This window comes from Scyliorhinus torazame, chromosome 13 (genome assembly GCF_047496885.1).
Source record: "Scyliorhinus torazame isolate Kashiwa2021f chromosome 13, sScyTor2.1, whole genome shotgun sequence".
Classification (NCBI taxonomy): Eukaryota; Metazoa; Chordata; class Chondrichthyes; order Carcharhiniformes; family Scyliorhinidae; genus Scyliorhinus; species Scyliorhinus torazame.
The window spans coordinates 225,047,400-225,073,213 of NC_092719.1; the positions used below are offsets into that span (position 1 = coordinate 225,047,400).

Below are 25,814 nucleotides of genomic sequence, written 5' to 3' on the forward strand. Positions count from 1 at the left end.
ATCCCTGTGTATATTATAGAGAATAACAGTCTCTGTGTATATTATAGAGAATAACAGTCCCTGTGTATATTATAGAGAATAACAGCCTTTCTGTATATTATAGGGAATAACAGTCCCTGTGTATATTATAGAGAATAACAGCCTCTGTGTATATTATAGAGAATAACAGCCCGTGTGTATATTATAGAGAATAACAGTCTCTGTGTATATTATAGAGAATAACAATCCCTGTGTATATTATAGAGACTAACAGTCCCTGTGTATATTATAGAGAATAACAGTCCCTGTGTATATTATAGAGAATAACAGCTGTGTATATTATAGAGAATAACAGCCCCTGTGTATATTATAGAGAATAACAGCTGTGTATATTATAGAGAATAACAGCCTCTGTGTATATTACAGAGAATAACAGTCCCTGTGTATATTATAGAGAATTACAGTCCCTGTGTATATTTTAGAGAATAACAGCTGTGTATATTATACAGAATGACCTACAGGGATGACCTACCGGGGGAAGGCCCTAGCGGCCAGGTCTCTGGCACTGAGTCTGGCTCTGGGGCTCAGAAGGGAAGGGGGGAGAATAGAAAAGCAATAGTTGTAGGAGATTCAATGGTTAGGGGAATAGAGAGGAGATTCTGTGGTCGCGAGCGAGACTCCCGGAAGGTATGTTGCCTCCCGGGTGCCAGGGCCAGGGATGTCTCGGATCGTGTCTTCAGGATCCTTAAGGGGGAGGGGGAGCAGCCAGAAGTCGTGGTGCACATTGGTACCAACGACAGAGGTAGGAAAAGGGGTGTGGAGGTAATAAACAAGTTTAGGGAGTTAGGCTGGAAGTTGAAAGCCAGGACAGACAGAGTTGTCATCTCTGGTTTGTTGCCGGTGCCACGTGATAGCGAGGCTAGGAATAGGGAGAGAGTGCAGTTGAACACGTGGCTGCAGGAATGGTGTAGGAGGGAGGGTTTCAGGTATTTGGATAATTGGAGCGCATTCTGGGGAAGGTGGGACCTGTACAAGCAGGACGGGTTACATCTGAACCAGAGGGGCACCAATATCCTGGGAAGGAGGTTTGCTAGTAGTCTTCGGGAGGGTTTAAACTAATTTGGCAGGGGAATGGGAACCGGATTTGTAGTCCAGCAACTAAGGTAGCCGATATTCAGGACGCCAAAGCATGTAATGAGGCAGTGGGGAAGGGAACACTGACAAAGGAGGGTATTTGCAGGCACGGAGATGGGTTGAAGTGTGTATACTTCAACGCAAGAAGCATCAGGAATAAGGTGGGTGAACTTAAGGCATGGATCGGTACTTGGGACTACGATGTGGTGGCCATCACGGAAACTTGGATAGAAGAGGGGCAGAAATGGTTGTTGGAGGTCCCTGGTTATAGATGTTTCAATAAGATTAGGGAGGGTGGTAAAAGAGGTGGGGGGGTGGCATTATTAATTAGAGATAGTATAACAGCTGCAGAAAGGCAGTTCGAGGAGTATCAGCCTACTGAGGTAGTATGGGTTGAAGTCAGAAATAGGAAAGGAGCAGTCACCTTGTTAGGAGTTTTCTATAGGCCCCCCAATAGTAGCAGAGATGTGGAGGAACAGATTGGGAAACAGATTTTGGAAAGGTGCAGAAGTCATAGGGTAGTAGTCATGGGCGACTTTAACTTCCCAAATATTGAGTGGAAACTCTTCAGATCAAATAGTTTGGATGGGGTGGTGTTTATGCAGTGTGTCCAGGAAGCTTTTCTAACACAGTATGTAGATTGTCCGACCAGAGGTGGGGCAATATTGGATTTAGTACTGGGTAATGAGCCAGGGCAAGTGATAGATTTGTTAGTGGGGGAGCATTTTGGAGATAGTGACCACAATTCTGTGACTTTCACTTTAGTAATGGAGAGGGATAGGTACGTGCAACAGGGCAAGGTTTACAATTGGGGGAAGGGTAAATACGATGTTGTCAGACAAGAATTGAAGTGCATAAGTTGGGAACATAGGCTGGCAGGGAAGGACACAAGTGAAATGTGGAACTTGTTCAAGGAACAGGTGCTACGTGTCCATGATATGTATGTCCCTGTCAGGCAGGGAAGAGATGGTCGAGTGAGGGAACCATGGTTGACAAGAGAGGTTGAATGTCTTGTTAAGAGAAAAAAGGTGACTTATGTAAGGCTGAAGAAACAAGGTTCAGACAGGGCATTGGAGGGATACAAGATAGCCAGGAGGGAATTGAAGAAAGGGATTAGGAGAGCTAAGAGAGGGCATGAACAATCTTTGGCGGGTAGGATCAAGGAAAACCCCAAGGCCTTTTACACATATGTGAGAAATATGAGAATGACTAGAGCGAGGGTAGGTCCGATCAAGGATAGTAGCGGGAGATTGTGTATTGAGTCTGAAGAGATAGGAGAGGTCTTGAATGAGTACTTTTCTTCTGTATTTACAAATGAGAGGGGCGATATTGTTGGAGAGGACAGTGTGAAACAGATTGGTAAGCTCGAGGAAATACTTGTTAGGAAGGAAGATGTGTTGGGCATTTTGAAAAACTTGAGGATAGACAAGTCCCCCGGGCCTGACGGGATATATCCAAGGATTCTATGGGAAGCAAGAGATGAAATTGCAGAGCCGTTGGCAATTATCTTTTCGTCCTCACTGTCAACAGGGGTGGTACCAGGGGATTGGAGAGTGGCGAATGTCGTGCCCCAGTTCAAAAAAGGAACTAGGGATAACCCTGGGAATTACAGGCCAGTTTGTCTTACTTCGGTGGTAGGCAAAGTAATGGAAAGGGTACTGAAGGATAGGATTTCTGAGCATCTGGAAAGACACTGCTTGATTCGGGATAGTCAGCACGGATTTGTGAGGGGTAGGTCTTGCCTTACAAATCTTATTGAATTCTTTGAGGAGGTGACCAAGCATGTGGATGAAGGTAAAGCAGTGGATGTAGTGTACATGGATTTTAGTAAGGCATTTGATAAAGTTCCCCATGGTAGGCTTCTGCACAAAGTAAGGAGGCATGGGATAGTGGGAAATTTGGCCAGTTGGATAACGAACTGGCTAACCGATAGAAGTCAGAGAGTGGTGGTGGATGGCAAATATTCAGCCTGGATCCCAGTTACCAGTGGTGTACCGCAGGGATCAGTTCTGGGTCCCCTGCTGTTTGTGATTTTCATTAATGACTTGGATGAGGGAGTTGAAGGGTGGGTCAGTAAATTTGCAGACGATATGAAGATTGGTGGAGTTGTGGATAGTAAGGAGGGCTGTTGTCGGCTGCAAAGAGACATAGATAGGATGCAAAGCTGGGCTGAGAAGTGGCAGATGGAGTTTAACCCTGAAAAGTGTGAGGTTGTCCATTTTGGAAGGACAAATATGAATGCGGAATACAGGGTTAACGGTAGAGTTCTTGGCATTGTGGAGGAGCAGAGAGACCTTGGGGTCTATGTTCATACATCTTTGAAAGTTGCCACTCAAGTGGATAGAGCTGTGAAGAAGGCCTATGGTGTGCTCGCGTTCATTAACAGAGGGATTGAATTTAAGAGCCGTGAGGTGATGATGCAGCTGTACAAAACTTTGGTGAGGCCACATTTGGGGTACTGTGTACAGTTCTGGTCGCCTCATTTTAGGAAGGATGTGGAAGCTCTGGAAAAGGTGCAAAGAAGATTTACCAGGATATTGCCTGGAATGGAGAGTAGGTCTTATGAGGAAAGGTTGAGGGTGCTAGGCCTTTTCTCATTAGAGCGGAGAAGGATGAGGGGCGACTTGATAGAGGTTTATAAGATGATCAGGGGAATAGATAGAGTAGACAGTCAGAGACTTTTTCCCCAGGTGGAACACACCATTACAAGGGGACATAAATTTAAGGTGAAAGGTGGAAGATATAGGAGGGATATCAGAGGTAGGTTCTTTACCCAGAGAGTAGTGGGGGCATGGAATGCACTGCCTGTGGAAGTAGTTGAGTCAGAAACATTAGGGACCTTCAAGCAGCTGTTGGATAGGTACATGGATTACGGTAAAATGATATAGTGTAGATTTATTTGTTCTTAAGGGCAGCACGGTAGCATTGTGGATAGCACAATTGCTTCACAGATCCATGGTCCCAGGTTCGATTCCGGCTTGGGTCATTGTCTGTGCGGAGTCTGCACGTCCTCCCCGTGTCTCCGTGGGTTTCCTCCGGGTGCTCCGGTTTCCTCCCACAGTCCAAAGATGTGCGGGTTAGGTGAATTGGCCAATGATAAATTGCCCTTAATGTCCAAATTGCCCTTGGTGTTGGGTGGAGGTGTTGAGTTTGGGTAGGGTGCTCTTTCCAAGAACTGGTGCAGACTCAAAGGGCCGAATGGCCTCCTTCTGCACTGTAAATTCAATGATAATCTATGATTAATCTAGGACAAAGGTTCGGCACAACATCGTGGGCCGAAGGGCCTGTTCTGTGCTGTATTTCCTAAAAAAAAAAAGAATAACAGTCCCTGTGTATGTTATAGAGAATAACAGCCTCTCTGTATATTATAGAGAATAACAGTCCCTGTGTATATTATAGAGAATAACAGTCCCTGTGTCTTTTATAGAGAACAACAGTCCCTGTGTATATTATAGAGAATAACAGCCTCTGTGTATATTACAGAGAATAACAGTCCCTGTGTATATTATAGAGAATAACAGCCTCTCTGTATATTATAGAGAATAACAGTCCCTGTGTATATTATAGAGAATAACAGTCCCTGTGTATATTATAGAGAATAACAGTCTCTGTGTATATTACAGAGAATAACAGTCCCTGTGTATATTATAGAGAATAACAGTCCCTGTGTATATTTTAGAGAATAACAGCTGTGTATATTATACAGAATAACAGTCCCTGTGTATATTAGAGAGAATAACAGCCTCTCTGTATATTATAGAGAATAACAGTCCCTGTGTATATTATAGAGAATAGCAGTCCCTGTGTATATTATAGAGAATAACAGTCCCTCTGTATATTATAGAGAATAACAGTCCCTGTGTATATTATAGAGAATAACAGCCTCTGTGTATATTACAGAGAATAACAGTCCCTGTGTATATTATAGAGAATAACAGTCCCTGTGTATATTTTAGAGAATAACAGCTGTGTATATTATACAGAATAACAGTCCCTGTGTATATTATAGAGAATAACAGCCTCTCTGTATATTATAGAGAATAACAGTCCCTGTGTATATTATAGAGAATAGCAGTCCCTGTGTATATTATAGAGAATAACAGTCCCTGTGTATATTATAGAGAATAACAGTCCCTGTGTATATTATAGAGAATAACAGTCTCTATGTATATTATAGAGAATAACAGTCTCTGTGTATATTAAAGAGAATAACAGTCTCTGTGTATATTATAGAGAATAACAGTCCCTCTGTATGTTATAGAGAATAACAGTCTCAGTGTATATTATAGAGAATAACATTCTCTGTGTATATTATAGAGAATAACAGTCCCTGTGTATATTCTAGAGAATAACAGCCCCTGTGTATATTATAGAGAATAGCACCCCCTGTGTATATTATACAGAATAACAGTCCCTGTGTATATTATAGAGAATAACAGTCTCTGTGTATGTTATAGAGAATAACAGTCCCTGTGTATATTATAGAGAATAACAGTTCTGTGTATATTATACAGAATAACAGTCCCTGTGTATATTACAGAGAATAACAGTCTCTCTGTATATTATAGAGAATAACAGTCTCTGTGTATATTATAGAGAATAACAGTCCCTGTGTATATTATAGAGAATAACAGTCTCTGTGTATATTATAGAGAATAACAGCCCCTGTGTATATTATAGAGAATAACAGTCTCTGTGTATATTATAGAGAATAACAGGCCCTGTGTATATTATAGAGAATAACAGTCTCTGTGTATGTTATAGAGAATAACAGCCGCTGTGTATATTATAGAGAATAACAGTCTCTGTGTATATTATAGAGAATAACAGTCCCTGTGTATATTATAGAGAATAACAGCCCCTGTGTATATTATAGAGAATAGCAGCCCCTGTGTATATTATACAGAATAACAGTCCCTGTGTATATTATAGAGAATAACAGTTCTGTGTATATTATACAGAATAACAGTCTCTGTGTATATTATAGAGAATAACAGTCCCTGTGTATATTATAGAGAATAACAGTCTCTGTGTATATTATAGAGAATAACAGTCCCTGTGTATATTATAGAGAATAACAGTCTCTGTGTATATTATAGCGAATAACAGTCTCTGTGTATATTATGGAGAATAACAGTCCCTGTGTATATTATAGAGAATAACAGTTCTGTGTATATTATACAGAATAACAGTCCCTGTGTATATTACAGAGAATAACAGCCCGTGTGTATATTATAGAGAATAACAGTCTTTGTGTATATTATAGAGAATAACAGCTGTGTATATTATAGAGAATAACAGTCCCTGTGTATATTATAGAGAATAACAGCTGTGTATATTATAGAGAATAACAACCCCTGTGTATATTATAGAGAATAACAGCTGTGTATATTATCGAGAATAACAGCCCCTGTGTATATTATAGAGGATAACAGCCTCTGTGTATATTGTAGAGAATAACAGTCCCTGTGTATATTATACAGAATAACAGCCTCTGTGTATATTACAGAGAATAACAGTCCCTGTGTGTATTATACAGAATAACAGTCCCTGTGTATATTTTAGAGAATAACAGCTGTGTATATTATACAGAATAACAGTCCCTGTGTATATTATAGAGAATAACAGCCTCTCTGTATATTATAGAGAATAACAGTCCCTGTGTATATTATAGAGAATAACAGTCCCTGTGTATATTATAGAGAATAACAGCCCCTGTGTATATTATAGAGGATAACAGCCTCTGTGTATATTGTAGAGAATAACAGTCCCTGTGTATATTATACAGAATAACAGCCTCTGTGTATATTACAGAGAATAACAGTCCCTGTGTATATTATAGAGAATAACAGTCCCTGTGTATATTTTAGAGAATAACAGCTGTGTATATTATACAGAATAACAGTCCCTGTGTATATTATAGAGAATAACAGTCCCTGTGTATGTTATAGAGAATAACAGTCCCTGTGTGTATTATAGAGAATAACAGCCTCTGTGTATATTATAGAGAATAACAGCCCCTGTGTATATTATAGAGAATAACAATCTCTGTGTATTTTATAGAGAATAACAGCCCCTATGTATATTATATAGAATAGCAGTCTGTGTGTATCTTATAGAGAATAACAGCCTCTGTGTATATTATAGAGAACAACAGCCCCTGTGTATATTATAGAGAATATCAGCCCCTGTGTATATTATACAGAATAACAGTCCCTATGTATATTATAGAGAATAACAGTCTCTGTGTATATTATAGAGAATAACAGTCCCTGTGTATATTATAGAGAATAACAGCCTCTGTGTATATTATAGAGAATAACAGTCCCTGTGTATATTATAGCGAATAACAGTCCCTGTGTATATTATAGAGAATAACAGCCTCTCTGTATATTATAGAGAATAACAGTCTCTGTGTATATTATAGAGAATAACAATCCCTGTGTATATTATAGAGAATAACAGTCCTTGTGTATATTATAGAGAATAACAATCTCTGTGTATATTATAGAGAATAACAGTCTCTGTGTATATTATAGAGAATAACAATCCCTGTGTATATTATAGAGAATAACAGTCCCTGTGTATATTATAGAGAATAACAGCCCCTGTGTATATTATAGAGAATAACAATCTCTGTGTATATTATAGAGAATAACAGCCCCTATGTATATTATATAGAATAGCAATCTGTGTGTATCTTATAGAGAATAACAGCCTCTGTGTATATTATAGAGAACAACAGCCCCTGTGTATATTATAGAGAATAGCAGCCCCTGTGTATATTATACAGAATAACAGTCCCTGTGTATATTATAGAGAATAACAGCCTCTCTGTATATTATAGAGAATAATAGTCCCTGTGTATATTATAGAGAATAACAGCCTCTGTGTATATTATAGAGAATAACAGCCCCTGTGTATATTATAGAGAATAACAGCCTTTCTGTATATTATAGAGAATAACAGTCCCTGTGTATATTATAGAGAATAACAGCCTCTGTGTATATTATAGAGAATAACAGCCCGTGTGTATATTATAGAGAATAACAGTCTCTGTGTATATTATAGAGAATAACAATCCCTGTGTATATTATAGAGAATAACAGTCTCTGTGTATATTATAGAGAATAACAGTCCCTGTGTATATTATAGAGAATAACAGCCTTTCTGTATATTATAGGGAATAACAGTCCCTGTGTATATTATAGAGAATAACAGCCTCTGTGTATATTATAGAGAATAACAGCCCGTGTGTATATTATAGAGAATAACAGTCTCTGTGTATATTATAGAGAATAACAATCCCTGTGTATATTATAGAGACTAACAGTCCCTGTGTATATTATAGAGAATAACAGTCCCTGTGTATATTATGCAGAATAACAGTCCCTGTGTATATTATAGAGAATAACAGCTGTGTATATTATAGAGAATAACAGCCCCTGTGTATATTATAGAGAATAACAGCTGTGTATATTATAGAGAATAACAGCCTCTGTGTATATTACAGAGAATAACAGTCCCTGTGTATATTATAGAGAATTACAGTCCCTGTGTATATTTTAGAGAATAACAGCTGTGTATATTATACAGAATGACCTACAGGGATGACCTACCGGGGGAAGGCCCTAGCGGCCAGGTCTCTGGCACTGAGTCTGGCTCTGGGGCTCAGAAGGGAAGGGGGGAGAATAGAAAAGCAATAGTTGTAGGAGATTCAATGGTTAGGGGAATAGAGAGGAGATTCTGTGGTCGCGAGCGAGACTCCCGGAAGGTATGTTGCCTCCCGGGTGCCAGGGCCAGGGATGTCTCGGATCGTGTCTTCAGGATCCTTAAGGGGGAGGGGGAGCAGCCAGAAGTCGTGGTGCACATTGGTACCAACGACAGAGGTAGGAAAAGGGGTGTGGAGGTAATAAACAAGTTTAGGGAGTTAGGCTGGAAGTTGAAAGCCAGGACAGACAGAGTTGTCATCTCTGGTTTGTTGCCGGTGCCACGTGATAGCGAGGCTAGGAATAGGGAGAGAGTGCAGTTGAACACGTGGCTGCAGGAATGGTGTAGGAGGGAGGGTTTCAGGTATTTGGATAATTGGAGCGCATTCTGGGGAAGGTGGGACCTGTACAAGCAGGACGGGTTACATCTGAACCAGAGGGGCACCAATATCCTGGGAAGGAGGTTTGCTAGTAGTCTTCGGGAGGGTTTAAACTAATTTGGCAGGGGAATGGGAACCGGATTTGTAGTCCAGCAACTAAGGTAGCCGATATTCAGGACGCCAAAGCATGTAATGAGGCAGTGGGGAAGGGAACACTGACAAAGGAGGGTATTTGCAGGCACGGAGATGGGTTGAAGTGTGTATACTTCAACGCAAGAAGCATCAGGAATAAGGTGGGTGAACTTAAGGCATGGATCGGTACTTGGGACTACGATGTGGTGGCCATCACGGAAACTTGGATAGAAGAGGGGCAGAAATGGTTGTTGGAGGTCCCTGGTTATAGATGTTTCAATAAGATTAGGGAGGGTGGTAAAAGAGGTGGGGGGGTGGCATTATTAATTAGAGATAGTATAACAGCTGCAGAAAGGCAGTTCGAGGAGTATCAGCCTACTGAGGTAGTATGGGTTGAAGTCAGAAATAGGAAAGGAGCAGTCACCTTGTTAGGAGTTTTCTATAGGCCCCCCAATAGTAGCAGAGATGTGGAGGAACAGATTGGGAAACAGATTTTGGAAAGGTGCAGAAGTCATAGGGTAGTAGTCATGGGCGACTTTAACTTCCCAAATATTGAGTGGAAACTCTTCAGATCAAATAGTTTGGATGGGGTGGTGTTTATGCAGTGTGTCCAGGAAGCTTTTCTAACACAGTATGTAGATTGTCCGACCAGAGGTGGGGCAATATTGGATTTAGTACTGGGTAATGAGCCAGGGCAAGTGATAGATTTGTTAGTGGGGGAGCATTTTGGAGATAGTGACCACAATTCTGTGACTTTCACTTTAGTAATGGAGAGGGATAGGTACGTGCAACAGGGCAAGGTTTACAATTGGGGGAAGGGTAAATACGATGTTGTCAGACAAGAATTGAAGTGCATAAGTTGGGAACATAGGCTGGCAGGGAAGGACACAAGTGAAATGTGGAACTTGTTCAAGGAACAGGTGCTACGTGTCCATGATATGTATGTCCCTGTCAGGCAGGGAAGAGATGGTCGAGTGAGGGAACCATGGTTGACAAGAGAGGTTGAATGTCTTGTTAAGAGAAAAAAGGTGACTTATGTAAGGCTGAAGAAACAAGGTTCAGACAGGGCATTGGAGGGATACAAGATAGCCAGGAGGGAATTGAAGAAAGGGATTAGGAGAGCTAAGAGAGGGCATGAACAATCTTTGGCGGGTAGGATCAAGGAAAACCCCAAGGCCTTTTACACATATGTGAGAAATATGAGAATGACTAGAGCGAGGGTAGGTCCGATCAAGGATAGTAGCGGGAGATTGTGTATTGAGTCTGAAGAGATAGGAGAGGTCTTGAATGAGTACTTTTCTTCTGTATTTACAAATGAGAGGGGCGATATTGTTGGAGAGGACAGTGTGAAACAGATTGGTAAGCTCGAGGAAATACTTGTTAGGAAGGAAGATGTGTTGGGCATTTTGAAAAACTTGAGGATAGACAAGTCCCCCGGGCCTGACGGGATATATCCAAGGATTCTATGGGAAGCAAGAGATGAAATTGCAGAGCCGTTGGCAATTATCTTTTCGTCCTCACTGTCAACAGGGGTGGTACCAGGGGATTGGAGAGTGGCGAATGTCGTGCCCCAGTTCAAAAAAGGAACTAGGGATAACCCTGGGAATTACAGGCCAGTTTGTCTTACTTCGGTGGTAGGCAAAGTAATGGAAAGGGTACTGAAGGATAGGATTTCTGAGCATCTGGAAAGACACTGCTTGATTCGGGATAGTCAGCACGGATTTGTGAGGGGTAGGTCTTGCCTTACAAATCTTATTGAATTCTTTGAGGAGGTGACCAAGCATGTGGATGAAGGTAAAGCAGTGGATGTAGTGTACATGGATTTTAGTAAGGCATTTGATAAAGTTCCCCATGGTAGGCTTCTGCACAAAGTAAGGAGGCATGGGATAGTGGGAAATTTGGCCAGTTGGATAACGAACTGGCTAACCGATAGAAGTCAGAGAGTGGTGGTGGATGGCAAATATTCAGCCTGGATCCCAGTTACCAGTGGTGTACCGCAGGGATCAGTTCTGGGTCCCCTGCTGTTTGTGATTTTCATTAATGACTTGGATGAGGGAGTTGAAGGGTGGGTCAGTAAATTTGCAGACGATATGAAGATTGGTGGAGTTGTGGATAGTAAGGAGGGCTGTTGTCGGCTGCAAAGAGACATAGATAGGATGCAAAGCTGGGCTGAGAAGTGGCAGATGGAGTTTAACCCTGAAAAGTGTGAGGTTGTCCATTTTGGAAGGACAAATATGAATGCGGAATACAGGGTTAACGGTAGAGTTCTTGGCATTGTGGAGGAGCAGAGAGACCTTGGGGTCTATGTTCATACATCTTTGAAAGTTGCCACTCAAGTGGATAGAGCTGTGAAGAAGGCCTATGGTGTGCTCGCGTTCATTAACAGAGGGATTGAATTTAAGAGCCGTGAGGTGATGATGCAGCTGTACAAAACTTTGGTGAGGCCACATTTGGGGTACTGTGTACAGTTCTGGTCGCCTCATTTTAGGAAGGATGTGGAAGCTCTGGAAAAGGTGCAAAGAAGATTTACCAGGATATTGCCTGGAATGGAGAGTAGGTCTTATGAGGAAAGGTTGAGGGTGCTAGGCCTTTTCTCATTAGAGCGGAGAAGGATGAGGGGCGACTTGATAGAGGTTTATAAGATGATCAGGGGAATAGATAGAGTAGACAGTCAGAGACTTTTTCCCCAGGTGGAACACACCATTACAAGGGGACATAAATTTAAGGTGAAAGGTGGAAGATATAGGAGGGATATCAGAGGTAGGTTCTTTACCCAGAGAGTAGTGGGGGCATGGAATGCACTGCCTGTGGAAGTAGTTGAGTCAGAAACATTAGGGACCTTCAAGCAGCTGTTGGATAGGTACATGGATTACGGTAAAATGATATAGTGTAGATTTATTTGTTCTTAAGGGCAGCACGGTAGCATTGTGGATAGCACAATTGCTTCACAGATCCATGGTCCCAGGTTCGATTCCGGCTTGGGTCATTGTCTGTGCGGAGTCTGCACGTCCTCCCCGTGTCTCCGTGGGTTTCCTCCGGGTGCTCCGGTTTCCTCCCACAGTCCAAAGATGTGCGGGTTAGGTGAATTGGCCAATGATAAATTGCCCTTAATGTCCAAATTGCCCTTGGTGTTGGGTGGAGGTGTTGAGTTTGGGTAGGGTGCTCTTTCCAAGAACTGGTGCAGACTCAAAGGGCCGAATGGCCTCCTTCTGCACTGTAAATTCAATGATAATCTATGATTAATCTAGGACAAAGGTTCGGCACAACATCGTGGGCCGAAGGGCCTGTTCTGTGCTGTATTTCCTAAAAAAAAAAAGAATAACAGTCCCTGTGTATGTTATAGAGAATAACAGCCTCTCTGTATATTATAGAGAATAACAGTCCCTGTGTATATTATAGAGAATAACAGTCCCTGTGTCTTTTATAGAGAACAACAGTCCCTGTGTATATTATAGAGAATAACAGCCTCTGTGTATATTACAGAGAATAACAGTCCCTGTGTATATTATAGAGAATAACAGCCTCTCTGTATATTATAGAGAATAACAGTCCCTGTGTATATTATAGAGAATAACAGTCCCTGTGTATATTATAGAGAATAACAGTCTCTGTGTATATTACAGAGAATAACAGTCCCTGTGTATATTATAGAGAATAACAGTCCCTGTGTATATTTTAGAGAATAACAGCTGTGTATATTATACAGAATAACAGTCCCTGTGTATATTAGAGAGAATAACAGCCTCTCTGTATATTATAGAGAATAACAGTCCCTGTGTATATTATAGAGAATAGCAGTCCCTGTGTATATTATAGAGAATAACAGTCCCTCTGTATATTATAGAGAATAACAGTCCCTGTGTATATTATAGAGAATAACAGCCTCTGTGTATATTACAGAGAATAACAGTCCCTGTGTATATTATAGAGAATAACAGTCCCTGTGTATATTTTAGAGAATAACAGCTGTGTATATTATACAGAATAACAGTCCCTGTGTATATTATAGAGAATAACAGCCTCTCTGTATATTATAGAGAATAACAGTCCCTGTGTATATTATAGAGAATAGCAGTCCCTGTGTATATTATAGAGAATAACAGTCCCTCTGTATATTATAGAGAATAACAGTCCCTGTGTATATTATAGAGAATAACAGCCCCTGTGTATATTATGCAGAATAACAGTCCCTGCGTATATTATAGAGAATAACAGCTGTGTATATTATAGAGAATAACAGCCTCTGTGTATATTATAGAGAATAACAGTCTCTGTGTATATTATAGAGAATAACAGTCTATGTGTATATTATAGAGAATAACAGTCACTGTGTATATTATAGAGAATAACAGCCTCTGTGTATATTATAGACAATAACAGTGCCTGTGTATATTATAGAGAATAACAGTCTCTGTGTATATTAAAGAGAATAACAGTCCCTGTGTATATTATAGAGAATAACAGTCCCTGTGTATATTATAGACAATAACAGTCCCTGTGTATATTATAGAGAATAACAGTCTCTGTGTATATTAAAGAGAATAACAGTCCCTGTGTATGTTATAGAGAATAACAGTCTCTGTGTATATTATAGACAATAACAGTCCCTGTGTATATTATAGAGAATAACAGTCTCTGTGTATATTAAAGAGAATAACAGTCCCTGTGTATGTTATAGAGAATAACAGTCTCTGTGTATATTAAAGAGAATAACAGTCCCTGTGTATATTATAGAGAATAACAGTCCCTGTGTATATTATAGAGAATAACAGTCCCTGTGTATATTATAGACAATAACAGTCCCTGTGTATATTATAGACAATAACAGTCCCTGTGTATATTATAGAGAATAACAGTCTCTGTGTATATTAAAGAGAATAACAGTCTCTGTGTATATTATAGAGAATAACAGTCCCTGTGTATATTATAGAGAATAACAGTCTCTGTGTATATTATAGACAATAACAGTCCCTGTGTATATTATAGAGAATAACAGTCTCTGTGTATATTAAAGAGAATAACAGTCCCTGTGAATGTTATAGAGAATAACAGTCTCTGTGTATATTAAAGAGAATAACAGTCCCTGTGTGTATTATAGAGAATAACAGTCCCTGTGTATATTATAGAGAATAACAGTCCCTGTGTATATTATAGACAATAACAGTCCCTGTGTATATTATAGACAATAACAGTCCCTGTGTATATTATGGAGAATAACAGTCTCTGTGTATATTAAAGAGAATAACAGTCTCTGTGTATATTATAGAGAATAACAGTCCCTGTGTATGTTATAGAGAATAACAGTCCCTGTGTATATTATAGAGAATAACAGTCCCTGTGTATATTATAGAGAATAACAGTCTCTGTGTATATTATAGAGAATAACAGTCTCTGTGTATATTAAAGAGAATAACAGTCCCTGTGTATATTATAGAGAATAACAGTCTCTGTGTATATTATAGAGAATAACAGTCCCTCTGTATGTTATAGAGAATAACAGTCTCAGTGTATATTATAGAGAATAACAGTCTCTGTGTATATTATAGAGAATAACAGTCCCTGTGTATATTCTAGAGAATAACAGTCTCTGCGTATATTATAGAGAATAACAGTCTCTGTGTATATTATAGAGAATAACAGTCCCTGTGTATATTACAGAGAATAACATCTCTGTGTATATTATAGAGAATAACAGTCCCTGTGTATATTATAGACAATAACAGTCTCTGTGTATATTATAGAGAATAACAGTCCCTGTGTATATTACAGAGAATAACATCTCTGTGTATATTATAGAGAATAACAGTCCCTGTGTATATTATAGAGTATAACACCCTAAACACATTAAAGAAGCCATCCCCTATGGACAAGCGCTCATTATACACAGGATCTGCTCAGACGAGGAGGAGCGTAACAGACATCTACAGACGTTAAAAGATGCCCTCGTCCGAACGGGAGATGGCACTCGACTCATCGATCGACAGTTCCAACGCGCCACAGCGAAAAACCGGACCGACCTCCTCAGAAGACAAACATGGGACACAACCGACAGAATACCCTTCGTCGTCCAGTACTTCCCCGGAGCGGAGAAACTACGTCATCTTCTTCACAGCCTTCAACACGTCATTGATGACGATAAACATCTTGCCAAGGTCATCCCCACACCCCCACTACTTGCCTTCAAACAACCGCGCAACCTCAAACGAACCATTGTTTGCAGCAAACTACCCAGTCTTCAGAACAGTGACCACGACACCACACAACCCTGTCATGGTAATCTCTGCAAGACGTGCCAGATCATCGACATGGATACCACTATTACACGTGAGAACACCGCCCACCAGGTACGCGGTACATACTCGTGCGACTCGGCCAACGTTGTCTACCTCATACGCTGCAGGAAAGGATGTCCCGAAGCGTGGTACATTGGCGAGACCATGCAGACGCTGCGACAACGAATGAACGGACATCGCGCAACAATCACCAGGCAGGAATGTTCCCTTCCAGTCGGGGAACACTTCAGCAGTCAAGGGCATTCAGCCTCTGATCTCCGGGTAAGCGTTCTCCAAGGCGGCCTTCAGGACCCGCGACAACGCGGAATCGCCGAGCAGAAACTTGTAGCCAAGTTCCGCACACATGAGTGCGGCCTCAACCGGGACCTGGGATTCATGTCACATTACATTCATCCCCCACCATCTGGCCTGCGAAATCCTACCAACTGTCCTGGCTTGAGACAATTCACACCTCTTTAACCTGGGGTTACCCCATCTCTGGATCTGTAAAGATTTAATCACCTGCTAATGCTCGCATTCCTAGCATTGTTTGGCATCTTTGAATTTGTCTATATATGTGTTTCTGGAACAGACCTCTTCATTCACCTGAGGAAGGAGCAGCGCTCCGAAAGCTAGTGATTCGAAACAAACCTGTTGGACTTTAACCTGGTGTTGTAAGACTTCGTACTATATTATAGAGAACAACAGCCTCTGTGTATATTATAGAGAATAACAGTCCCTGCGTATATTATAGAGAATAACAGTCCCTGTATATATTATAGAGAATAACAGTCCCTGTGTATATTATAGAGAATACCAGTCCCTGTGTATATTATAGAGAATAACAGTCCCTGTGTATATTGTAGAGAATAACAGTCCCTGTGTATATTATAGAGAAAACAGCCGCTGTGTATATTATAGAGAATAACAGCCACTGTGTATATTATAGAGAATAACAGTCCCTGTGTATATTATAGAGAATAACAGTCCCTGTGTATATTATAGAGAAAACAGCCGCTGTGTATATTATAGAGAATAACAGCCGCTGTGTATATTATAGAGAATAACAGCCACTGTGTATATTATTAGGTTAGGTGGATTGGCCATGCTAAATTGCCCTTAGTGTCCAAAATTGCCCTTAGTGTTGGGTGGGGTTACTGGGTTATGGGGATGGGGTGGAGATGTTGACCTTGGGTGGGGTGCTCTTTCCGGGAGTTGGTGCAGACTCGATGGGCCGAGTGGCCTCCTTCTGCACTGTAGATTCTATGAGATTCTATGATAATTCTATGATAGAGAATAACAGCCTCTGTGTATATTATAGAGAATAACAGTCCCTGTGTATATTATAGAGAAAACAGCCGCTGTGTATATTATAGAGAATAACAGCCGCTGTGTATATTATAGAGAATATCAGTCTCTGTGTATATTATAGAGAATAACAGCCTCTGTGTATAGTATAGAGAATATCAGTCTGTGTAAATTATAGAGAATAACAGTCTGTGTATATTATCGATAATTGCCTTTGCGGAATATTTTTGTGGGGGATGTAGTTTGATTCTTGTGAGGCGATGTCTGATATCAGTGGTAGATGGGAATGTGGAACTGAAAGAAATGGATCAGTTATGGTCTTATTAAATTGCAGAGCAGAGTCGAAGGGCCAAATGGCCTTTTCCTGCTCCTATTTTGTGACTTTGTGCATCATACCCTTTACCATGCCCGCTCTCTACTATCCCCACAGGTATGTGATGGTGACAACACCCTTCTGCTTCGAGCCCAACATTCGTTACGAGATTAGCATCCGGTACCAGCGGCTCCGAGCTACCCAATGGAACACAAACACTTTCATTCTAGTGGATTCTGTAAGTGTTTAAAAGGTTTCTGTTATTCCTTTAACACCAGTTCCCTCAATATTAGGACCATTCCCCTTTACATCATTCCGTACATTTCCCCTTTCCATAGCCAGAGGTACCAATTTGAAAAAAACAGAATTGCCGGAATCTGAATCAGAATTTCCAACTGCTGGAAATACGCAGCTGGAGGTTTGTTACATCCGATCACCCTCTCAGATACTGAGCACCTTGCTCAACATCCATCTGCAAAATATCCTCCCGAACACTGAGGGCAGGATGTCCCGGCTGTTCCCTCCTGTGGGAAAATCCGGTCCCACGCCGACACAGTGGTTTCCCGGCAACGAGGGTGCTGTCACCGGGACCGGTAGATCTCGCTGCGGGTCAGCTCCGCGGCCGGGGCACGGGTGGCGAGGGCTCAGTAAATCCCACCCTTAGTTTTCTCTTTAATTTGCTGTTTATTCCACCAGGTTGACGCGATTTACTGAAAACATGTTTTACATGTAATATTTTTTACTTCGAATCCATCAATTATTCTATTGGGTATGTTCCAAATGCAGATCTTCAACTCTCCCCCTCACCCCCACACCAATTAATATCCCACCCAGTCTGATCCCATTCTCCCCCTCACTCCCCGAACCCTTTAATATCCCACCCAGTCTGATCCCCCTCTCCCCTCACTCCCCTCACCCTTTAATATCCCACCCAGTCTAATCTCACTCGCCCCCTCACTCCCCACACCCTTTAATATCCCACCCAGTCTAATCCCACTCTCCCCCTCACTCCCCACACCCTTTAATATCCCACCCGGTCTAATCCCACTCTCCCCCTCACTCCCCGAACCCTTTAATATCCCACCCAGTCTAATCCCACTCTCCCCCTCACTCCCCGAACCCTTTAATATCCCACCCAGCCTAATCGCACTCTCCCCCTCACTCCCCACACCCTTTAATATCCCACCCAGTCTAATCTCACTCTCCCCCTCACTCCCCACACCCTTTAATATCCCACCCAGTCTGATCCCACTCGCCCCCTCACTCCCCACACCCTTTAATATCCCACCCAGTCTGATCTCACTCTCCCCCTCACTCCCCACACCCTTTAATATCCCACCCAGTCTGATCCCACTCGCCCCCTCACTCCCCACACCCTTTAATATCCCACCCAGTCTAATCCCACTCTCCCCCTCACCCCCACACCAATTAATATCCCACCCAGTCTAATCCCACTCTCCCCCTCACTCCCCGAACCCTTTAATATCCCACCCAGTCTAATCCCACTCTCCCCCTCACTCCCCGAACCCTTTAATATCCCACCCAGTCTAATCTCACTCTCCCCCTCACCCCCACACCAATTAATATCCCACCCAGTCTGATCCCATTCTCCCCCTCACTCCCCACACCCTTTAATATCCCACCCAGTCTAATCTCACTCTCCCCCTCACTCCCCACACCCTTTAATATCCCACCCAGTCTGATCCCACTCGCCCCCTCACTCCCCACACCCTTTAATATCCCACCCAGTCCAATCCCACTCTCCCCCTCACTCCCCACACCCTTTAATATCCCACCCAGTCTGATCCCACTCGCCCCCTCACTCCCCGCACCCTTTAATATCCCACCCAGTCCAATCCCACTCTCCCCCTCACTCCCCACACCCTTTAATATCCCACCCAGACTAATCCCACTCTCCCCTCACTCCCCACACCCTTTAATATCCCACCCAGTCTAATCCCACTCTCCCCTCACTCCCCGCACCCTTTAATATCCCACCCAGTCTAATCCCATTCTCCCCTCAGTCCCAACATCCTTTAATATCACACCCAGTCTGATCCCACTCCCCCCTCACTACCCGCACCCTTTAATATCCCACCCAGTCTAATCCTACACTCCCCTCACCCATTAATATCCCACCCAGTCTGATCCCATTCTCCCCCTCACTCCCCGCACTCTTTACTATCCCACCCAGTCTAACCCCACTCTCCCCCTCACTCCCCGCACCCTTTAATATCCCACCCAGTCTAATCCCCCTCTCTCCCTCACTCCCCTCACCCTTTAATATCCCACCCAGTCTAATCCCACTCTCCCCCTCACTCCCCACACCCTTTAATATCCCACCCAGTCCAATCCCACTCTCCCCCTCACTCCCCACACCCTTTAATATCCCACCCGGTCTAATCCCACTCTCCCCTCACTCCCCTCACCCTTTAATATCCCACCCAGCCTAATCGCACTCTCCCCCTCACTCCGCACACCCTTTAATATCCCACCCAGTCTAATCCCCCTCTCCCCCTCACTCCCCTCACCCTTTAATATCCCACCCAGTCTAATCCCACTCTCCCCCTCACTCCCCACACCCTTAATATCCCACCCAGTCCAATCCCACTCTCCCCCTCACTCCCCACACCCTTTAATATCCCACCCGGTCTAATCCCACTCTCCCCTCACTCCCCTCACCCTTTAATATCCCACCCAGTCCAATCCCACTCTCCCCCTCACTCCCCACACCCTTTAATATCCCACCCGGTCTAATCCCACTCTCCCCTCACTCCCCTCACCCTTTAATATCCCACCCAGTCCAATCCCACTCTCCCCCTCACTCCCCACATCCTTTAATATGCCACCCGGTCTAATCCCACTCTCCCCTCACTCCCCTCACCCTTTAATATCCCACCCAGTCTAATCCCACTCTCCCCTCACTACCCGCACCCTTTAATATCCCACCCAGTATAATCCCACTCTCCCCTCACTCCCCACACCCTTTAATATCCCACCCAGTCTAATCCCACTCTCTCCTCACTCCCCACACCCTTTAATATCCCACCCAGTATAATCCCACTCTCCCCTCACTCCCAACACCCTTTAATATCCCACCCAGTCTAATCCCACTCTCCCCTCACTCCCCGCACCCTTTAATATCCCACCCAGTCTAATCCCACTCTCCCCTCACTCCCCGCACCCTTTAATATCCCACCCAGTCTAATCCCACTCTCCCCTCACTCCCCGCACCCTTTAATATCCCACCCAGTCTAATCCCACTCTCCCCTCACTCCCAACACCCTTTAATATCCCACCCAGTCTAATCCCACTCTCCCCCTCACTCCCCGCACCCTTTAATATCCCACCCAGTGCAATCCCTCTCTCCCCCTCACTTCCCACACCCTTTAATATCCCACCCAGTCTAATCCCACTCTCCCCTCACTCCCCGCACCCTTTAATATCCCACCCAGTCTAATCCCACTCTCCCCTCACTCCCAACACCCTTTAATATCCCACCCAGTCTAATCCCGCTCTCCCCTCACTCCCCGCACCCTTTAATATCCCACCCAGTCTAATCCCACTCACCCCTCACTCCCCGCACCCTTTAATATCCCACCCAGTCTAATCCCGCTCTCCCCTCACTCCCCGCACCCTTTAATATCCCACCCAGTCTAATCCCACTCTCCCCTCACTCCCCGCACCCTTTAATATCCCACCCAGTCTAATCCCACTCTCCCCTCACTCCCCGCACCCTTTAATATCCCACCCAGTCTAATCCCACTCTCCCCTCACTCCCTGCACCCTTTAATATCCCACCCAGCCTAGTCCCCCTCTCTCCCCACCCTAATATCCCAATTACTTGGCTATTTTCACATTGCTGTTCATGGTAGTTGCTGTTTGTAAATTGGCAGCCGTGACTCCCACATTATAACGACTCTTCAGAAAGGTCTGTACTTCTGTGGCTGTGAGTCTGAGAATGGGTGATGTGCTGTGTTCATTTTGTGGAAAGTGTGAATTCTCCTGTAAGAATGCAGTGGTATCTTTCTAGAATGCCGAGGTTGTACACTAAATGCCTCAGCAGAGGGAGCAGTTTATTACCAACTGGAGACAGTAAAGGAATTTCCCATCACGTTTGCTATTTGGTGGGTGAATTTGCAAATGTTCGCGATTCCCAGACTCGGTTCTAATGACTTCTCTCTCACAGCTGGTTCTGTTGCCCAAGTATTCCGAGCTGCCAGGGTTTGTTGGCATGGATCCGGTTGCAGTCCATCACCGTGACGAGATGATGCGGTACATGTGCCTGGACTCCTTCATGATGGCCAGCATGCCAATGTTGGCGGAAATGTGTGTCAGGCTTATCTGCAGTATCTCGGCTATCATGCACGACAAGGCTCTACGTACGTATCACAACTTGGAGTGAAAGTCAACGTGCAATGTCGGTGTGAAGCTTTCTGCTTTCCTCATCCTGAATTGTGAGAATGAGTCTAAGTGACCCTGTTCACCTTCAAATAAAGCACCAGCCCGAGCTCCTGGGACCAGTATTTATCCCTCAATTAACATCACTAAAATTGATTGTCTGGCTATTCTCACATTACTATCTGTGGGAGCTTGCTGTGCACAAATTGTGTTTCCTACATTGCAACAGTAATTATACTTCAGAAAGTATTTAATTGGTGTAAAGTGCTTTGGAATGCCCTGAGCTTGGGAAAAGTGTGGAAATGCGAGTTCTCTCCATTCAGGGCAGAGTTTGTCTACCCCAATCCCGCGAGGCTGGTGTAGCCCTGAGCTGTTCAACGCCTGTCTCCAAGAACCAGGAGTTGTTATTCTCTCCTGGAGACATGCTGAGCTGTGAATGTTCACCCGTGGGCGGGAAGGAGATGAGTTTATTTTTACTCTGAATGTGGTCTCTCAGTGCCCAGTGAGTATAACTCCTTCTCCATCTATGGAAACATTTTACGAAAATCACTGTAATTGTTCTTGGAAATCTTCCCTGTGAATTTGGTGGCACAGTGGTTAGCACTGCTGCCTCACAGCGCCAGGGTCCCAGGTTCGATTCCCGGCTTGGGTCACTGCCTGTGCGGAGTCTGCACGTTCTCCCCGTGTCTGCGTGGGTTTCCTCCGGGTGCTCCGGTTTCCTCCCACAGTCCAAAGATGTGCAGGTTAGGTGGATCAGTCATTATAAATTGCCCCTTAGTGTCCAAACTTTAGGTGGGGTTACGGTGGTAGGGCGGGGCAGTGGGCTTGGGTGGGGTGCTCTTTCAGAGGGTCGGTGCAGACCTGATGAAATGAATGAAATGAAATGAATGAATGAATGAAATGAAAATCGCTTATTGTCACAAGTAGGCTTCAAATGAAGTTACTGTGAAAAGCCCCTAGTCGCCATATTCCGGCCCTGTTCGGGGAGGCTGGTATGGGAATTGAACCGTGCTGCTGGCCTGCCTTGGTCTGTTTTCAAAGCCAGTGATTTAGCCCAGTGCTAAACAGCCCCTATGATGGACCGAATGGCCTCCTGTACTGTAGGGATTCCCACTTTGATGAAGAAGTTCTCCGCTAAACATCCTGGCCGGGATTCTCCGACACCGGCTTCCCCATTCTCCGGCGCCAATTCTCGGGCGCCCACGGGATTCCCGCCGCGCCGGTCGGGGGCCGTTGACAGCCCCCAGCGATTCTCCGGGCCCCGATGGGCCGAGTGGCCATCGAGTTTAGCCGAGTCCCGCCGGCGTGGGTTACTCGGGTCCCACACGGTGAGACCTGGAAGGTGAGTCAACGGAGGCCGTCCTGTACGGGGGGGTGGGCGGATCCGACCTCGGGGGAGGCCCCCACGGTGGCCTGGCCCACGCTCGGGGCCGACCGATCGGTGGGCGAGCTGGTTCCGTGGGGGCCTATTTTACTCCGCGCCGAGCCCCTGTAGGGCCCCACCATATTGCCCTGGGGCCGGTGCGGAGAAGGGAACCCCCCGCGCATGCCCCGAAATATGCTGCCCGTCGAACTACGCCGGCAGTCCCGCGCATGTGTGAACTCGCGCAGGCTGTTCCGCGCCTGCTGGAGCTGCGGGGACTACTCCGCCGCTGACCTCGTCCCCTAGGAAGACGAGCATTCCCCATTATCGGGGGCCGGTGATGCCGGAGTGGTTGGCGCCGGGTTCACGCCGGCGTGGGGACCTCGCCCCATTATTGGAGAATCCCGACACCTGGCCTTCATTGTAAGAGTTTGTCCCTTTGTCCTTATTTGCCACCAGTTTTACTGCATTTTCACATTGTGGATGGGGAGGTGCTGACCCAGTGGTAATGTCACTACGCTGCTAATCTACAGGCCCAGGCTGGTACACTGGGGAAGACACTGAGCCAGGAATTCCCCAGTCTCTGTACACCCGGCCCAGGGAGGAGAATCCGGGCCAGAATTTGCCTTCTGCCTGCCTCTGAGCCTGTTCACAGCGGGAGCTCAGAATGTCGAAGGGGCACTAGTCAGACATGGATTGGGAGTCTTCTCCATTCAATGAATTGCTCCAAACAACAAATAGACGAGGGGAGTGGGGAAATATTGAAACAGAGTCAGGATGGGAGGTAACCAGCCAGAACGAACGTTGAGCTGGAGATTGTGGATGACCCATACCTAGATAACAGGCATTGATGGCATGTGGACGAGGAATCAAAGACTGAACTCAAATCCCACCATGGCAACTGGGGAATTTAAATTCAATTGAATGAATGAGGAATAAAAAGCCACTTTCAGCAAAGCTGCCGATGAAAGTGCTGGATTGTTATAAAAATCCATTTGATTCACCAATGATTCTTGGGGGAAGGAAAGCTCCTCCCCTTTCCCAGTCTGGGTTACATGTGACTCCAGAACCACAAGAATGTGGTTACCTCTGAAGTAGCCATTCAGCTTTGTGCCATCATGTTCCCATCCCAGTTGGTGTTATAACCGGATGGTTACTCAAAAGGCCGTAACTTTCACTCTGTTTTTTTATCATACATGGAGGAACAGAGTGACAGAACTGCTCATTAGTTTTAACAGAAAAAACACATTTATTAATCATGAAAAAATGAATTAATAATAATAACCTTTTATTGTCACAAGTATGAAGTTGCTGTGAAAAGCGCCAAGTCGCCACATTCCGTCGCCTGTTCGGCGAGGCTGGTACGGGAATTGAACCCGCGCTGCTGGCCTTGTTCTGCATCACAAACCAGCTGTCTAGCCCACTGAGCTAAATTATAATGCAACACTCCTGTACTCCTCCTTAGGTGAACAATTACACTCGGGTTTTAAGATTAACACAGATGACAAAGTACATTTGAAACTAAAATGGCCTCAGTGACCACAAAGACACATCAATTGGCTATGGTCAAATACACACTCCACTCTTAAACCAAGTTAGTGTCTGTGGATCTCTTCCTCAGGTGACTGTCGTATGAGAGTTTCTGAACTTTAATCCCCCAAAAACGCTTGAAAACCTTCTCTCATAATCATGCTTTCCATTAATGTTTTGCATTCCGGAATCCAGTCCACATTTTCCAAAGGACTCTTTTGAACATATCTTCTGCTCCACTTCTACCAACAAATCCACTCCAGGTTTTACACCAAGTCCTTTAAGGATTTTAAAAAATCTAGACTGCTTTTACACACATTCTGATGTCCAGCCACCGATTGCTCCATAGGTTAGGGGCGGGTTTAGCACAGTGGGCTATACAGCTGGCCTGTAATGCAGAACAAGGCCAGCAGCGCAGGTTCAATTCCTTTACCGGCCTTCCTGGACAGGCACCGGAATGTGGCGACTAGGGGCTTTTCGCAGTAACTTCATTGAAGCCTACTTGTGACAATAAGTGGTTATTATTATTACTTATTTCAATTAACATCTCATAAACTGTAGTAAGATATCACAATCTTAGAACCACTTCAGATGACTTACTGACTTCTCACTAGCCAGCTCCTTTACAGTCCTGTGACTTGAAATGAACAGCACCTTTTCTGCTCCCAGTTTCTCTTTGTGCCTTTAACTTCAGGCTTCCTGGGAACTCCTCTTCATTTCTGTAGTTTCCTTAAGTAGCTGTCATTTAGATTTCTGTCACTGACTTTCTTACCCATTTCCCCATTGTATGGCTTTTCTTCTTGCAAAGCTGAGAGAAATGTTCCCTTTCTAGCTGCCGGTCACTAACTGCTGTATCTTCCAGCTAAAACTAAAGAACAAAGGAAATATTTTCTTTCCTTACAAGGACCTCTATTTGCTAAGCAACTAATTTTATATTTCACATCAGAGCTCTCTCTTTCACAATACAATCACAGCTGGAATTGAAACCAACCCCCACACATACAAACACCTTTGTGCAGCATGAAACCAACTTTGGGTCCCTTCCAGGGACTGAAACATAACTAAACCCATCTAAAACTACACCTTATTTCTAATGTTTACCAATACAAATGTAAATCCCTTAAAACTACGTTTGTTTTCCAACAAGTTGCCACCTTCTCAACAGCAATGAGGAATGGGCAATAAATGCCAGCCTTGCCAGTGACACTCACACTCTGTGAATGAATGGAGTTGGTTGGGCATCATGGAATTGTCTTGTTCTGGAGAATTGTTGACAACGGGTGTTGAGAGGAT

At 43.9% G+C, this 25,814-nt stretch overlaps 1 protein-coding gene across 1 annotated transcript in view; it reads left to right on the forward strand.

Annotated features, from left to right (window-relative positions):
- Nucleotides 1–25,814, forward strand: part of lamb2l (laminin, beta 2-like) — a 334,455-nt gene that overhangs the window by 219,776 nt on the left and 88,865 nt on the right. Inside the window, exons 18-19 of the mRNA XM_072473107.1 lie at nucleotides 17,345–17,465; nucleotides 21,417–21,609. Of these exons, the coding sequence (XP_072329208.1) occupies nucleotides 17,345–17,465; nucleotides 21,417–21,609 (314 nt within the window). The remainder of the gene's footprint in view (nucleotides 1–17,344; nucleotides 17,466–21,416; nucleotides 21,610–25,814) is intronic.